This window comes from Antedon mediterranea, chromosome 1 (genome assembly GCF_964355755.1).
Source record: "Antedon mediterranea chromosome 1, ecAntMedi1.1, whole genome shotgun sequence".
Classification (NCBI taxonomy): Eukaryota; Metazoa; Echinodermata; class Crinoidea; order Comatulida; family Antedonidae; genus Antedon; species Antedon mediterranea.
In genome coordinates this window covers 17,938,477-17,955,489 of record NC_092670.1, presented here as the reverse complement: position 1 = coordinate 17,955,489, position 17,013 = coordinate 17,938,477, and the positions used below count along the sequence as shown (strand labels likewise).

At 35.3% G+C, this 17,013-nt stretch overlaps 2 protein-coding genes across 4 annotated transcripts in view; one reads left to right on the top strand and one right to left on the bottom strand.

Moving 5' to 3' along the window:
• Positions 1 to 16,190, top strand: part of LOC140059781 (2-aminomuconic semialdehyde dehydrogenase-like) — a 39,509-nt gene extending 23,319 nt beyond the window's left edge. The window contains exons 9-10 of one of the 3 annotated variants that reach the window (XM_072105704.1): positions 17 to 186; positions 13,755 to 13,874. In XM_072105704.1, the coding sequence (XP_071961805.1) occupies positions 17 to 166 (150 nt within the window). In that variant the 3' untranslated portion in view covers positions 167 to 186; positions 13,755 to 13,874. Of the gene's footprint in view, positions 1 to 16; positions 187 to 11,386; positions 11,456 to 13,754 lie in introns of those variants that run through there. The other 2 variants (XM_072105695.1, XM_072105685.1) reach the window with 2 other exon arrangements.
• LOC140050466 (octopamine receptor beta-1R-like) lies at positions 1,060 to 2,019 on the bottom strand. Its single transcript, XM_072095677.1, has one exon. The coding sequence runs from the start codon at positions 2,017 to 2,019 to the stop codon at positions 1,060 to 1,062; it is 960 nt and encodes a 319-aa protein (XP_071951778.1).
• Positions 16,191 to 17,013: the final 823 nt, after the last annotated feature.

Sequence of the window (17,013 nt, the reverse complement as noted above, 5' to 3'; positions counted from 1 at the left end):
TTGTTCTTTTTCTAAGGTTGGTACAGTGTGGTCGAATTGCTGGTTAGTTCGTGATCTTCGGATGCCGTTCGGCGGCGTTAAATCGTCTGGTATTGGTCGTGAAGGGGCAGACGAATCGTTGGACTTCTACACAGAACAAAAGACAATTTGTATTCAGCACTCTTAGAATAAATAACCCATTATGAGGTAGTGTAATATATTCGATCGTTTTTTCATCGAAAATCGTTTAGTTCAAGATGTGAACTAAAATAATGAATACATGTTTAAAGAAGGCTAGTAGGCTAACTAGTTTAAAGTAGGCTAACTAGTTCAACTTATATGCTAACTAGTTTAACTAGTAGGCTAACTAGTTAACTATACTAGGCTTACTAGTTTAAAATAAATAAATAAAAAAGAAAAAAAGCTAACTAGTTTAACTAGTAGGCTAACTAGTTAAACAAAGTCAATATATTTGAAATTATAATTCATTTGCACTGATGAAGGGCTATTGTTGCATGAAAGTTCTGCAAATCTTTCTGGATGTTTTACTTTATTGTTTTGATTTAGCTTTTTAGCTTGTTTTATTTTGCATTTCCATTGAGATATATCCACTGATACCCACAGCATTGTCAATTTGTCAGTAATTTGCGTTTTGGGTTGAAATAATTTAAGGAAATATACTCTGCGTAAATGTATTTCTATCACAAAGTGTTGTCTTACATCCGTATGTACACAACTCTCTATAAGAGACAAACAGCCATCATATATGTATCAGATATCATATATCGCTTAACAATGGAGGAAATACATTTTTTCCTCCATGGCTGAACCAACAGGGGATTTTAAATAATGTGTAATGAAATATAAATATTTTACAATTCATGGAAAAGTGAGAGCAACTCGATACACGTAAAATATCAGGTATCAAAATGTTCCGTAGAGGCACCTCCTGTAAGCGGACACTCCCGGGCCCGAGAGGGGTCTCCGCTTTACGCTAGGTCCAACTGTAAATGTTACAATCTACTGCTTTTGAAGTATCAATTTTTTCGTTTCTTTACAAACGAATTCAAGTTAATAACTTTAGGTAGCCTGAGCGCGGTTCTTGAAATAACATGGAAATAACGATTTAAAAATGCCGCCAACTGCTTGTCTGTATGTACGGTTAGTGACTGTGTATATCACCACGTTCCACCAACTGTTCAATATCAGTAAATATATAATAAAAAACTCTAAAGTGTTATTGATGTGTTTACCAGTGATTGTCATGTACGAATGAGCAATCAGAAACGGCAACCAGGCAATGTTAAACGCGCCCGTTATGATAAACATCGTCTTTAGTGCTTTCAAGTCGTTTCTCGATATACCAGTACCCGGATGTGACTTGAGCGTATCAGAAATCCTACGCACGTGGGCTCTACTGACGAAGAAAAGTCTGGTGTAAAGTAGTAACATACCAGTGCTAGGGATTAATATAAAAGCAAACATCACTGTCAGGTTCCATGATTTAAAATCTGGATCACCCCATTGAATTATGCAGTTACAGAAATTTGGATTGTAAGCAAATTGACCTTCTTTGTAAAAAAGTGATGCCACTGCGATAACAAATGTGACGAACCAGGTACTGATGACGACACAGATAGCTCGTTGCCTGGTTGCTACAAGTGGGTAGTGAAGAGGTTTTGATATAGCAATGTAACGGTCCACACTGATTGCCAACAAAGAGAATAAAGAGATGCCATAAAACATGCTACTAGAGAGACTAATAGCTTTACACATTGCATCTCCATACGGCCATGATAACGTAATCGAAGGGATGATTGAAAATATTGTATTAAACATCCCGGTGAACAGATCTACTAGTGCAAGTGACAATAGAAAGATCTTGGTGACGTCAGGCAAGGTTTTCAGTCGTCTAAGAACAATAATACTTATAATGTTCCCGCCAATTACAAGACAAGTACAGACTGTGATAGCGAATGTTCGTAGGAACATAATGGCGATATGTGGAGACGCCGCAGTATCTGTATAGTTTGTTTCCATTTTCAACAAGAACAACAATATCAGCCTACTATTTTCATGTGTACGTGTCCGTTACCACTTCGTTTCTGTATGTCGTTTGCTTGTCAATATTCAGATCCAATTACCTGCCTGCGTGCGCCTGTTGTACAGACTATTAAACGTTCCACTTTCCAAAATGTCAACAATTTTCATTGTAATTTAAAACTAATTAGGCCTACTGTATATTTTTCAAGGTATTGATTAAATTTTTTTAAAGACAAATATTGCCTGCAATTAAAACTCAAGTGATTTAAGGTTATGTCATACATGGCATTTATTAAATGAGTCAAGTTACGGTACCGATATAATTCTGACGAGTGTTCTCCCGCATTAAATGAGTCAAGTTACGGTACCGATATAATTCTGACGAGTGTTCTCCCGTATTAAATTTCATTTCATTTATTCCACATTTATTTAGTCATCAATTACAGTACATCATAATTACAGTACAACTGAAAACAGGGATCCTGCATAAAAAAGCTGTAGCTTCGTTTTTTTGTAGGACCCTTTTACATAAGAACAAGTATATAGAACTTAAATAAACAGCTGTTAATCAGCATATAGTGATAAAAAGTATTTTTTAACCTGTTTTTTTATACATTTATTTTGTTTCTTTAAGATAACCGGTTTATTACCACCATTACAAGTGAATTCTTTCCACAATTTTGGTCCATATATGTGTATAAACTGTTGACTGCAAGTTAGTCTTGTGAAGGGAATTTCGAATTCAGTTTCTGTTCTGAGGTTATGAGTAGGCCTAATACTGTCACAGTAATTAAAAATATTTAAAATGTGATGTGGTAATTCATTGAATTTTACGTTTGCCATAAATCCTATGACGTTTACTTTGTAAATATCATAAACGTTTAATATTTTTAGTTTCTTAAACAGTGGCTCTGGGGCTTGTCTGGATTTAGAGAAGGTAATGCATTTTACAGCTCTCTTTTGGAGTTTTAGTATTACTTCTAACGTGCTCTTGTATGTATTTCCCCATATTAAGTTACCATACTGAAGGTGAGGTAATACTAAGGTGTTATAAAGACTAATACGGACTTTATAAGGAAAGAATTCTCTTACTTTTAAAAGTATACCAATTGCCCTAGACATTTTTTTCCTAATAAGCTGTATGTGATGTTTCCAGTTAAGATTTTCGTTTAAAATTACACCTAGAAATGTCACATTTTCTTTTCTATGTAATAACACATTATTCATTTTTATTTTAAACTGGTTTTTGTCAAAGTTCTTTTGGTTAGTTCTAAAAACAACGTAATTAGTTTTGCTGACATTCAGTAACAGCTTATTTGCTTTAAGCCATACGTTTATTTTTTCTAGTTCAATATTCATAGTATGGTTTAACATTGTAGGGTCATCTCCCCTTGTTATACAAGTTGTGTCGTCAGCAAAACTAATTATATCTATTTTACTACTTGCTCGACTTATATCATTGATGTAAATTAAAAACAAAAGTGGTCCTAAAACAGAACCCTGTGGCACCCCTATATTGGTGTCTTTTAAACATGATGATCTACCGTTGGCATAAACATATTGTTTGCGGCCACTTAAATAGTTTCTAAACCACATTAAAACGATGCCTCTTATACCATAATGCGCCAATTTGCTCAACAGAATACTGTGATCGATAATGTCAAACGCTTTTGACAAATCCATAAAGGTAGTAAGTGCATATTCCTTTTTTCAAATGCATTTAATATTTTATGGACCAAGTCGATCATAGCATGAGAAGTTGAGTGTTTGTTTCTAAATCCATATTGATTGTTGCTTAACACTTTACATTTTGTAAGATAATTGTATAATTGATTATGGATAATCTTTTCAAAAACTTTCGAAAAAATGGGCAACAGCGATATGGGACGATAGTTTGAATGAATGAATCGAGTTACGATACCGATATAATTATGACGAGTGTTCTCCCGCATTAAATGAGTCAAGTTACGGTACCGATATAATTCTGACGAGTGTTCTGCCGTATTAAATGTATCGAGTTACGATACCGATATAATTCTGACGAGTGTTCTCCCGCATTAATTGAGTGAAGTTACGATACCGATATAATTCTGACGAGTGTTCTGCCGCATTAATTGAGTCAAGTTACGATACCGATATAATTCTGACGAGTATTCTCCCGCATTAAATGAGTCAAGTTACGATACCGATATAATTCTGACGAGTGTTCTCCCGCATTAAATGAGTCAAGTTACGATACCGATATAATTCTGACGAGTATTCTCCCGCATTAAATGAGTCAAGTTACGATACCGATATAATTCTGACGAGTATTCTCCCGTATTAAATGAGTCAAGTTACGATACCGATATAATTCTGACGAGTATTCTCCCGTATTAAATGAGTCAAGTTACGATATCGATATAATTCTGACGAGTATTCTCCCGTATTAAATGAGTCAAGTTACGATACCGATATAATTCTGACGAGTATTCTCCCGCATTAAATGAGTCAAGTTACGATACCGATATAATTCTGACGAGTATTCTCCCGTATTAAATGAGTCAAGTTACGATACCGATATAATTCTGACGAGTATTCTCCCGCATTAAATGAGTCAAGTTACGATACCGATATAATTCTGACGAGTGTTCTCCCGCATTAAATGAGTCAAGTTACGATACCGATATAATTCTGACGAGTGTTCTCCCGTATTAAATGAGTCAAGTTACGGTACCGATATAATTCTGACGAGTATTCTCCCGCATTAAATGAGTCAAGTTACGGTACCGATATAATTCTGACGAGTGTTCTCCCGTATTAAATGAGTCAAGTTACGGTACCGATATAATTCTGACGAGTGTTCTCCCGCATTAAATGAGTCAAGTTACGGTACCGATATAATTCTGACGAGTATTCTCCCGCATTAAATGAGTCAAGTTACGGTACTGATATAATTCTGACGAGTATTCTCCCGCATTAAATGAGTCAAGTTACGGTACCGATACAATTCTGACGAGTGTTCTCCCGCATTAAATGAGTCGAGTTACGATACCGATATAATTCTGACGAGTATTCTCCCGCATTAAATGAGTCAAGTTACGATACCGATATAATTCTGACGAGTGTTCTCCCGCATTAAATGAGTCGAGTTACGGTACCGATATAATTCTGGCGAGTATTCTCCCGTATTAAATGAATCCAGTTACGGTACCGATATAATTCTGACGAGTGTTCTCCCGTATTAAATGAGTCAAGTTACGATACCGATATAATTCTGACGAGTGTTCTCCCGTATTAAATGAGTCAAGTTACGATACCGATATAATTCTGACGAGTATTCTCCCGTATTAAATGAATCCAGTTACGGTACCGATATAATTCTGACGAGTGTTCTCCCGTATTAAATGAGTCAAGTTACGATACCGATATAATTCTGACGAGTATTCTCCCGTATTAAATGAGTCAAGTTACGATACCGATATAATTCTGACGAGTATTCTCCCGTATTAAATGAGTCAAGTTACGATATCGATATAATTCTGACGAGTATTCTCCCGTATTAAATGAGTCAAGTTACGATACCGATATAATTCTGACGAGTATTCTCCCGCATTAAATGAGTCAAGTTACGATACCGATATAATTCTGACGAGTATTCTCCCGTATTAAATGAGTCAAGTTACGATACCGATATAATTCTGACGAGTATTCTCCCGCATTAAATGAGTCAAGTTACGATACCGATATAATTCTGACGAGTGTTCTCCCGCATTAAATGAGTCAAGTTACGATACCGATATAATTCTGACGAGTGTTCTCCCGTATTAAATGAGTCAAGTTACGGTACCGATATAATTCTGACGAGTATTCTCCCGCATTAAATGAGTCAAGTTACGGTACCGATATAATTCTGACGAGTGTTCTCCCGTATTAAATGAGTCAAGTTACGGTACCGATATAATTCTGACGAGTGTTCTCCCGCATTAAATGAGTCAAGTTACGGTACCGATATAATTCTGACGAGTATTCTCCCGCATTAAATGAGTCAAGTTACGGTACTGATATAATTCTGACGAGTATTCTCCCGCATTAAATGAGTCAAGTTACGGTACCGATACAATTCTGACGAGTGTTCTCCCGCATTAAATGAGTCGAGTTACGATACCGATATAATTCTGACGAGTATTCTCCCGCATTAAATGAGTCAAGTTACGATACCGATATAATTCTGACGAGTGTTCTCCCGCATTAAATGAGTCGAGTTACGGTACCGATATAATTCTGGCGAGTATTCTCCCGTATTAAATGAATCCAGTTACGGTACCGATATAATTCTGACGAGTATTCTCCCGCATTAAATGAGTCAAGTTACGATACCGATATAATTCTGACGAGTGTTCTCCCGCATTAAATGAGTCAAGTTACGATACCGATATAATTCTGACGAGTGTTCTCCCGTATTAAATGAGTCAAGTTACGGTACCGATATAATTCTGACGAGTATTCTCCCGCATTAAATGAGTCAAGTTACGGTACCGATATAATTCTGACGAGTGTTCTCCCGTATTAAATGAGTCAAGTTACGGTACCGATATAATTCTGACGAGTGTTCTCCCGCATTAAATGAGTCAAGTTACGGTACCGATATAATTCTGACGAGTATTCTCCCGCATTAAATGAGTCAAGTTACGGTACTGATATAATTCTGACGAGTATTCTCCCGCATTAAATGAGTCAAGTTACGGTACCGATACAATTCTGACGAGTGTTCTCCCGCATTAAATGAGTCGAGTTACGATACCGATATAATTCTGACGAGTATTCTCCCGCATTAAATGAGTCAAGTTACGATACCGATATAATTCTGACGAGTGTTCTCCCGCATTAAATGAGTCGAGTTACGGTACCGATATAATTCTGGCGAGTATTCTCCCGTATTAAATGAATCCAGTTACGGTACCGATATAATTCTGACGAGTGTTCTCCCGTATTAAATGAGTCAAGTTACGATACCGATATAATTCTGACGAGTGTTCTCCCGTATTAAATGAGTCGAGTTACGGTACCGATATAATTCTGACGAGTGTTCTCCCGTATTAAATGAGTCGCGTTACGGTACCGATATAATTCTGACGAGTATTCTCCTGTATTAAATGAGTCGAGTTACGATACCGATATAATTCTGACGAGTGTTCTCCCGCATTAAATGAGTCGAGTTACGGTACCGATATAATTCTGGCGAGTATTCTCCCGTATTAAATGAATCCAGTTACGGTACCGATATAATTCTGACGAGTGTTCTCCCGTATTAAATGAGTCAAGTTACGGTACCGATGTAATTCTGGCGAGTATTCTCCCGTATTAAATGAATCCAGTTACGGTACCGATATAATTCTGACGAGTGTTCTCCCGCATTAAATGAGTCGAGTTACGGTACCGATATAATTCTGGCGAGTATTCCCCCGTATTAAATGAATCCAGTTACGGTACCGATATAATTCTGACGAGTGTTCTCCTGTATTAAATGAGTCAAGTTACGGTACCGATATAATTCTGACGAGTGTTCTCCCGTATTAAATGAGTCACGTTACGGTACCGATATAATTCTGACGAGTATTCTCCTGTATTAAATGAGTCGAGTTACGATACCGATATAATTCTGACGAATGTTCTCCCGTATTAAATGAGTCGAGTTACGGTACCGATATAATTCTGACGAGTATTCTCCCGTATTAAATGAGTCAAGTTACTGTACCGATATAATTCTGACGAGTGTTCTCCCGCATAAAATGAGTCGAGTTACGGTACCGATATAATTCTGACGAGTGTTCTCCCGTATTAAATGAGTCAAGTTACGGTACCGATATAATTCTGACGAGTGTTCTCCCGTATTAAATGAGTCGAGTTACGATACCGATATAATTCTGACGAGTGTTCTCCCGTAATAAATGAGTCAAGTTACGGTACCGATATAATTCTGACGAGTATTCTCCCGCATTAAATGAGTCAAGTTACGATACCGATATAATTCTGACGAGTGTTCTCCCGTATTAAATGAGTCGAGTTACGATACCGATATAATTCTGACGAGTGTTCTCCCGTAATAAATGAGTCAAGTTACGGTACCGATATAATTCTGACGAGTATTCTCCCGCATAAAATGAGTCAAGTTACTGTACCGATATAATTCTGACGAGTGTTCTCCCGCATTAAATGAGTCAAGTTACGATACCGATATAATTCTGACGAGTGTTCTCCCGTATTAAATGAGTCAAGTTACGGTACCGATATAATTCTGACGAGTATTCTCCCGCATTAAATGAGTCAAGTTACTGTACCGATATAATTCTGATGAGTGTTCTCCCGCATTAAATGAGTCAAGTTACTGTACCGATATAATTCTGACGAGTATTCTCCCGCATTAAATGAGTCGAGTTACGATACCGATATAATTCTGACGAGTGTTCTCCCGCATTAAATGAGTCGAGTTACGATACCGATATAATTCTGACGAGTGTTAATTGGATAGATTAAGTACAATATATTTGACATATCATTTCCCGGTACTTCGTTTAATTGTCCGCAGGGAATGTTATTTAATAATAATACAGCATCATATACGTTTCACATGTAGGCATAGGCCTATCATAAATAATCTAATCAATAATCTCTTTTACATGATTGATACAGGCACCACATATGATACACATTAGATGATGTATTAAGGCATATTCCTTACGATACTGTACAAAACTGTAAACAAAAAGTATTGTCGTATGTGGAGATACAGCACCGAAAATCCAGTAGGGTGACGACTCGGTCTGGAAAATTTAAATAAAGAAATAAATAGCCGTTTACATCATAATGAAAGAACGAAATAATGTTTATAGAATATATGGCCTTACGTTTCGAAGTTACCGTACTACCGTACTACTATTACGGTAAACATTACGGTTGTTAGTTGGATTTGTATTTGTTTGAAAAAATAAAAATAGAATACGCAATATAAAAATCACTTACTTATAATTAATATAGCGTGAATCTCAACAAGAAGGGAATTTCCGTAATATACGCGGTGACCTTTGAGTGTGGTGAGGTGGGCGTGATTGTTGTACATATTGTGTACTGTTTATAATGTACAGACATTGAAATTTTAATTACAATGTATAATTTTAACCCAATACCGTATACAATTTTATTAAAATTCAATGTATTCAATTGAGAGGAAGGAAGAAAAACAATAAAATCAATATAAAAACAATACAAAATACAATAGGGCCTTACGAAACAATAAGGTATCATTTTAGCAATGATTTCCTCCTGTGAAAGAGAGAATTAATCCAATAATAATTATTAACATCATTCTGAAAATACTGACCTAACAAGTATGTTGGCTTTAATTCGGTGTGGGTTAAGTGCAAAGTTTCCTTGATATTAAATTCGGTATAGTGTTTAAAAACGAAAAAAAGGGAAATTTAACAGAAATGTTTCCGCAAATGAATTCATAAAGTATAACGCGTGTTTAAGCCATAAACGGAAATGAGGAGTGTACTGCGTTTACACTTCCAACCGACCACAACCATAACAAAAATATATATTTTATATTATAGTTAGTTCCCGTATGGTTTATATAGGGAAATGGAGTATCGGTCAAAGTACCGCTGATGAAGTCGAGGTTTTGTATACTGTACCGTTTGATCTATAACACCGCTTATTGCTATGATGAATAGTTACTCATATAGGATATTTTCAAGGTGTTTTTACCGGCAGTGTCAGCACTTTTTAACTTGATGATGTTTTAACATTTCATTTTGAAAGTATAGATAAAGATCTAAGATAGTTATTACTCCAGAGTATTGTATTTTGATGTAATGAAACCCTTTGATCATCAACACTAATAAGGAAAATTTCACGTCAGTTTAGTGAAAACTGAATAGGTAATGAACCTTTATATAATAGTAGGCCTACAAATCCCAACATGAACTAATAATATTATTGACTAACATTATTGTTTACTAATATAACATTAGGCCTAAATACTTAATTAATATATGTAGGCCTACGGTCTACTAATAACGATTTTCTAACGTCAGTTTCGTTTTCAATTTAATGTTCGGTATAAATATTAATGTCGGATTTTAAAATTTACATTTTCAACGTTTTGGTGATTTCATGTAATGTTTGTAATTTCTATGAAATACGAATTTAAAAATCAAAATCAAACAATGATGTCATCAGTATAGGAGGGTATGGTAAAGAAGGGGTAATAACCCCGCTAAAAAACGACTTTAAATCCTATTTTCACGGAACCTAATAACAAAAATTAGGCTATGTGTCTTTTTATTGTATAGTTTTATACCGAACTTTAGTTCAAGCTTTGTTTTGTAAACAATGTTGCTACCGGATTTGTTAATACCCGGAAAAAAAAACATACAATAGGCCTATCTGTATCCCGAATTCTTTGACATAAAATTACCATTTTTGGCGCCAGCCTTTCGAAATCAGTCATCTGCATCGACTGACTGAATATCATGACGTAAGCAATTGCTTTCGTTGTAAGGTACGGGGCGCCGTTTGAAGTTTACGACAAAAATTTTGGTGGCGTCCCAATCGCGCCCGATTTCAGTGTCTCTTTTGCTTTATCAAAAACACTAAATATTTCCAGACGAAAGGCTTAGATATCGTTAACAACATTCATTATGTTGCTGCACAGAAAATTTAGTGCATATCCCAGACTTGAATCCAGTCATAAATATGGTCGAAAGAAGCCTGTGCGCAAAAAAATAAATAAACTTATGATTGCCATGCAGCAAACATACATCTCAATGCCAACAGTGATCTAATTGTTGACCAATAACTATTAGTGTTTTTCTCTGTACAGTATATGTTAATTGTTTTGTGAGTGATGTACTCGACCTTCTGCTGTGACAACTGTCTATTTTACCAAAGAGGTAGAATAAAATCAGTCAATAAGCTTTACAATAGTAATGGTAAATTTGTATAATAATAATACACAATGTGGAAAGAGTCTAACAATGAAATGCTTACGATATACAGTAGCTTAGTGGTGTTAAATATCAGTTAAAAGTAAATGAAAGAAATGAATACTATTGTGTAACTAAATATTCCGGATAGATTCCTGTAGGCCTATGCTACATTTATGCATGATTGACGTTACGGTGTTTTATGCATGGATAAACATGAATACGCGCAAACTAACCGATACGTCACTTACTTATTGAGTCATGATTGGTGTTTCTCCAACCAAGGCCAATTGCTATGTAGTTTCAATACGACAAATCAAATCCACGTATTACCGCGATACTATTTATAAACTACAGAAGAAGTATAGGCCTACTACGGTATATAAACGCCAATTATGTATGTATGGTCATAGACTACTGTAATAACTACTAAAGCGTCACTATTTTTTTAATAACAGTTTTAGGAGGTATGATACATTTTTCTTTTATATATATATATATATATTGTAGTGATTAAAACAATGAAGTAACCAAGTTTTCTGCTGTTATTTTATTTATTTATGCTCTACCTTGGTATTGAGCACTCTATCCTAACGGTCTGATAATTTCAACCTGTATATATATATATATATATATATTTGTTTTTCAGTTTTTTTAGAGCCTTGTTTATGTTTTTTAGTTGTTTTTTTTAGTTTTCATGTATGTTATGTTATTTTATTTTAATTAGGGGGCTATGTTATGTTCTGTTTTAGGTATATTATTATGTTTTTTTTTTATTATGATTGTTATCTATATATATATTTACGTAAGGGCAAAATTCGATAAATCTCGGTTAATTTATAGAATTTTTACTCGATGATATATAAAGTTGGTTCATACTTTCGGTACTGATTTTAACCACCTGATATAACCCTGTTTACTAATTAAATTGAGTTAGGTAATTAGTTATTGACGATTGAAACAAATTTAGGTTCAACGATTGGCCCCAAATAGGGGTGTTTTCCGATCGTGGTATACACTGTCTAATGGATGTCCATCTTGAAAAATACCCGCCACAAAAATGCGAGGAGGCTTCGCATTTTCCTATCTCCTCCTACGATAATTGTTTTTAATAGCTGAAAACTGGTTGAACAGCTAGAGTACAGCATCATAATGTTGATAGATTTAATATACGATTATACAAATGTATTGATTTTCGATGAATGGAACATCCCAATCTCTCAGTCTGCCAGAGTTTGGTTTAACACAAGTAGGTAAATTTATGAGCCCTTGGTTTAACACATACGGTAGGTAAATATATGGGCCCTTTGAGAATAAACTTGCAATACTTTGACAATACTGTAAATACCTATGAACTATTTTTGAATCGAACATTTCTTACTGTGAATGTTCGTACTGTTAGATGTAATATAAAAATATATACAAATAAACTTTATTACTGAGATTGTGGATAGTCTCTACTGTTAGATATATAAACACATTATTATATACAAATAAACTTTATACTGACAGTTCTTTCTCAACGTTTGTATCTATATAATAATTACCAAAAATATAAACGTCGTAGTGGTGTATCGTGACATGTACTTTAATATTTCAATCGATTATGACAGTGACAGTTTTAACTAAACTAAATAAAGAATGTTCTCTAATATAATTCGGAATCTCTTGCCATACACGGGGAAAATTAGTGTACAATGAATATTTAAAAGAAAGAAATAAATAAATAAAATAAAGTATTAAATCGCAAATGTTTTACTGTATTTAGAGGTATATTATTTATAGGACTATAAAACATGAAAAAAATATTTCGTTACTGAGTGGATAAAGAATATATTAAGAAATTGTTCCTCTTTGTACCTATCCGCTTTCCCATCCCTCAACCCTAATGTTACATACAAAACACAAATTGGGTTTCTTTAAATGAGTCCAAATCAAAAATTTTGACTCATTTTGTGATAAGTTTCTCCTTCGGAAGTAATTCCCAGGGTGCTAATTTTAGTTGAGTACATAAATCATCGTGTGTATTTATTCGTTTCTGTAAACGACAATGTATTGCGGTACGTACATTTGAAATCGCCAGTTTTGTTACGCTGAAATTACTGTGTATTCGAGAACCATCTGTGGGCACGACCTAGATGGTACGCGAGCGAAGCGAGCGTACCATCTAGTTTCTGATAATTTATGTAATTTTGAAGAAAAAAAATTACATGTTAGCAAAAAATCTTACCACTTATAATAATCTAATATAAACCCACGCCACTATATTATGTTTATTATTCTTTATTATTGTGGGTGTTATAGATAATTTTTAATAAATTGTTATATTATTATGCTGTTTTTGTTTATTTTTGTGTTATATGTTGTTGTAACATTAGCGTATATGAAGTAGTTATATTCACTAACACACATTTTCACGTGTTGTTTAATTAAAATTAAAGAGTTAATTTAGTTGATAAATATCTCGCTTAAACTTGGTTCCCAATTGGACGCAAAGCAAGATGTAAGCGCGATAGATCATCCAAAATATGTCGCATGCAATTGGTCGACTCGCTTGCGTTGCGCGTACGTTGTTGCGTTGCGTCCTCTAGTGGTAACCAAGCTTTAAGTGCAATAAGGAGATTTTGTTTTTATTTTGAAAGGTGTTGGTGTTTCTTCCAATCTCTTTCACCCAAAGTACGGCCACTGTATCAATCCTACTAAAAGAAATAAGAGGAAGAATGAAATTTCACAATGATAAATTTAAACTTGTTTTCATTGTTATAGGTGATGGACATACAACTGACGTCATGCGAGAAGTGGCGCACTTGCCCCACCAGTACTACCGAAACATCACCTCAACTAAACACATCGAATGGAGAGGAACTTTCTTGTCATTTAACATGGACTGATTTGAAAAAGATTAAAATTAAACATTTTGAAACAGAAATACAATTATTATCTAGTAGAAATGTTAATTATAATGAACTTCCAACATATTACCTCAGTATAAATAACTTATTGGCGTATGTACTGTACACTGCTGGGCAGACACAACTTAGCGTTAGTGTCTGGGAGGAAATTTTGGCGCGTGATTCAGGCAATTACAACGCAATATCAAATTTGGCTGTAATATATTTCAGACAATCAAAACTTAGCAAATACAGAGAATACAGAAATGCGTTAATGAGGATAATGCAGGTAGACGATACTAAAGCAAAGGTTAGAGCGATGATCGACAAGGCTCACGCAATTCGCCATTTTCAACAGGACAAACGTGATTTCACGTACATGGATATTTTGATCAAATCTGCAGAGTTGGCAGAAAGCGTGACGTGCATACCAGAGAGAGCTGAATGGTTGTTTGATTACGGGCTGGCTTTGTATAGAAAAGACGCTCAACTGACGTCAACCGGGGCTAAACCAAGTGAAACCTACCATTATTTCAAAAATGCTGTTTCTTATTTCAACAAAGTGATTCGTGTTCAAAACGGACCGCTCAACTACAAAGCTTTATCGTGGATTTTTATCAGTATTCTATTGCGTCATGTCAAAGGTCGTACTTTGTGTGAAGTTGTGGACGACGAGGACATGCGCAATATGACTGCGCAAGATTGTCTTGAGCAAGCGTTGAAGGTGAATTCTGACGATAGAATTGTTCAGCGTCGTGCCGCATCTGAGTACATCTATCTGAAAAGATACAGCGAAGCTCTTTGCCTCCTCGACGATTCGCTTAAACAGGAAGAGTCTTGGTTTGCGTACCGTTATCGCGGACTGCTACGGCTGGAAATGTTCAAAGATAAAGATTATATCACGGACACTGTACAGAAAAGACAGATTTTACTAGATGCTAAGAATGACTTTGAACAAGCTATAAACCTGAAAGAGGTTCACGCAGACCACTCTGATTTAGGCTACACACTTTATCTACTCGGTGACTACAACCTGGCAATAAATCAATTTGTTGCCGCTGTGAATTGTGAACAGAATGACAATTTTGATCCTTCGATTACTTACTGCCGCTGGGCAGAATGTCTGTATGCCATTGATGAACCGGAAGGAGCGCTTAGACAACTTCATTTGCACAAACAGACGCGTAGTCAGTTAAACCGCTCAACCATAACTCTTGCTGAGGCTTTCCAGTCGTCACGTTATGAACGATGCAATGGTATAGATTGTGATATTTCACAGTTTAAATTCTGTCTTAGTTATGTCCCCGGCTATGTAAACGTTCTCTCTGAGATGACGCTGCCATCACCTCCAATTTCACACCAAAATCAAACGTTAAATAAGACTTATAAATACGATTTCTTTGTAAGCTTTTGCCATGACGATTACAAGTGGTGTTTAGAGTTTATAAGAAAACTGGAGAAAGATTTTAAAATGCGTTGCTGTGTAAGATATCGGGACTATGACGCTGAGGAATCAATGGCAACAGACGTCACCAATGCTATTCAGAACTCTTTCAAGATCATTACCATCATCAGTCCAGAGTCCGTGAAGGATAAGCTGTGGCAATTTGAACTGATGAAGTCAATGGAGCAAATGATTACAAGAAGTTGCATCGCACCCATAATCCTCAGACAAGCTTGTGTTCCAAGAGAAATTGAACATCTTTCAAATATTCGTCTGTTCAGAGGTCAATTTTTAAAGGAAGATTGGAGTAGGCTAGAAAGGTTCCTAAAAGGATGATACAGATGAGTACCAACGTCGTATAGATGAACTTAAAGGAAGATTGGAGTAGGCTAGAAAGGTTCCTAAAAGGATGATACAGATGAGTACCAACGTATAGATGAACTTAAAGGAAGATTGGAGTAGGCTAGAAAGGTTCTTGAATCTCGAATGGATGATACGAATGAGTATATCACTGTTTAGAAGAACTTAAATAAAGGAAGATTGGAGTAGGCTAGAAAGGTTCTTGAAAGGAGGATACGGATGAGCATATCACCGTTTAGATGAACTTTTAAAACTGCTGAAATTAATCTTCTAAAACACCGTTTTAGAATCTAAAATAAGAACACTTTAGTGTGAAATCTAGCAAGATATAACAGGGAAGAGGTTTGTATGTGAAAAACAGCCTGACATCAGGAAGAAAGTAGCGTTCTCTTGAGTTTTGTCAATGTACCATGAAACCATTAGTATTCACTAACCCATATAAATAGTTTTTATTTCTGTTTCATAGGCCTATCCTGTTTCTCTTTAAATAAATAATTGCTAAATTGATTTGTATTGTCAAAGTTCATTTTCGATTTTAAATCCTATTCAACATTACAGCAACTCGGCAACGTACAATTGTGAACACCAGTTGGGGCCAACCCAACGTTTTCAGTTTACTGTATCTGTGTACAAACCAATATATAACTTTATTAAAACTGCGAAATGTCCTAGTATTCGAAGCCCGATTTTATTATTACTTTAATTTTATATTTGTACCGAAAAAAAATCTTCGAAAATGGCTAAATTTCAATCCTTTTATTTTTTGACATAACGACATGCGCAGAATCACACAATGTAGTCTGCGCATGTTATTTTTGAATACATATTATAAAGTAGTTTTTTTGCCATTTTCCGAAATAATCCCTGTACTATAGTACAGGAAAATCTTCGAAAACTGCCTAAATTTCTACCATTTTATTAGGCCTATTGACATAATAACATGCTCAGAATCTCATAATGTGGTGTGCGCATGTTATCTCAATCCATATTTTAAAAACTTGTTTTTTGGCCATTTTCCGAAGCAATCCCTGTACTAAAGTACAGAAAAATCTTCGAAAACTGCCTAAATTTCAACCATTTTATTTTTGACATAGGCCTACATAATGACATGCGCATAATCACACAGTGTGGTTTTGCGCATGTTATCGCAATCCATATTATAAAAGACGTTTTTTAACCATTTTCCGAAGCAATCCCTGTTTTGTACATGCAGCATGCACAAGAAAATTTTCGAACAATGCTTAAATTTCAACCCTTTTATTTTTTGACATAACGACATGCGCAGAATCATACAATGTAGTCTGCGCATGTTATCTCAATCCATTATTAT

Bases quoted from the DNA above. Each gene is read 5' to 3' on its own strand.
- LOC140050466 (XM_072095677.1), bottom strand. From the start codon at position 2,019: ATGGAAACAAACTATACAGATACTGCGGCGTCTCCACATATCGCCATT.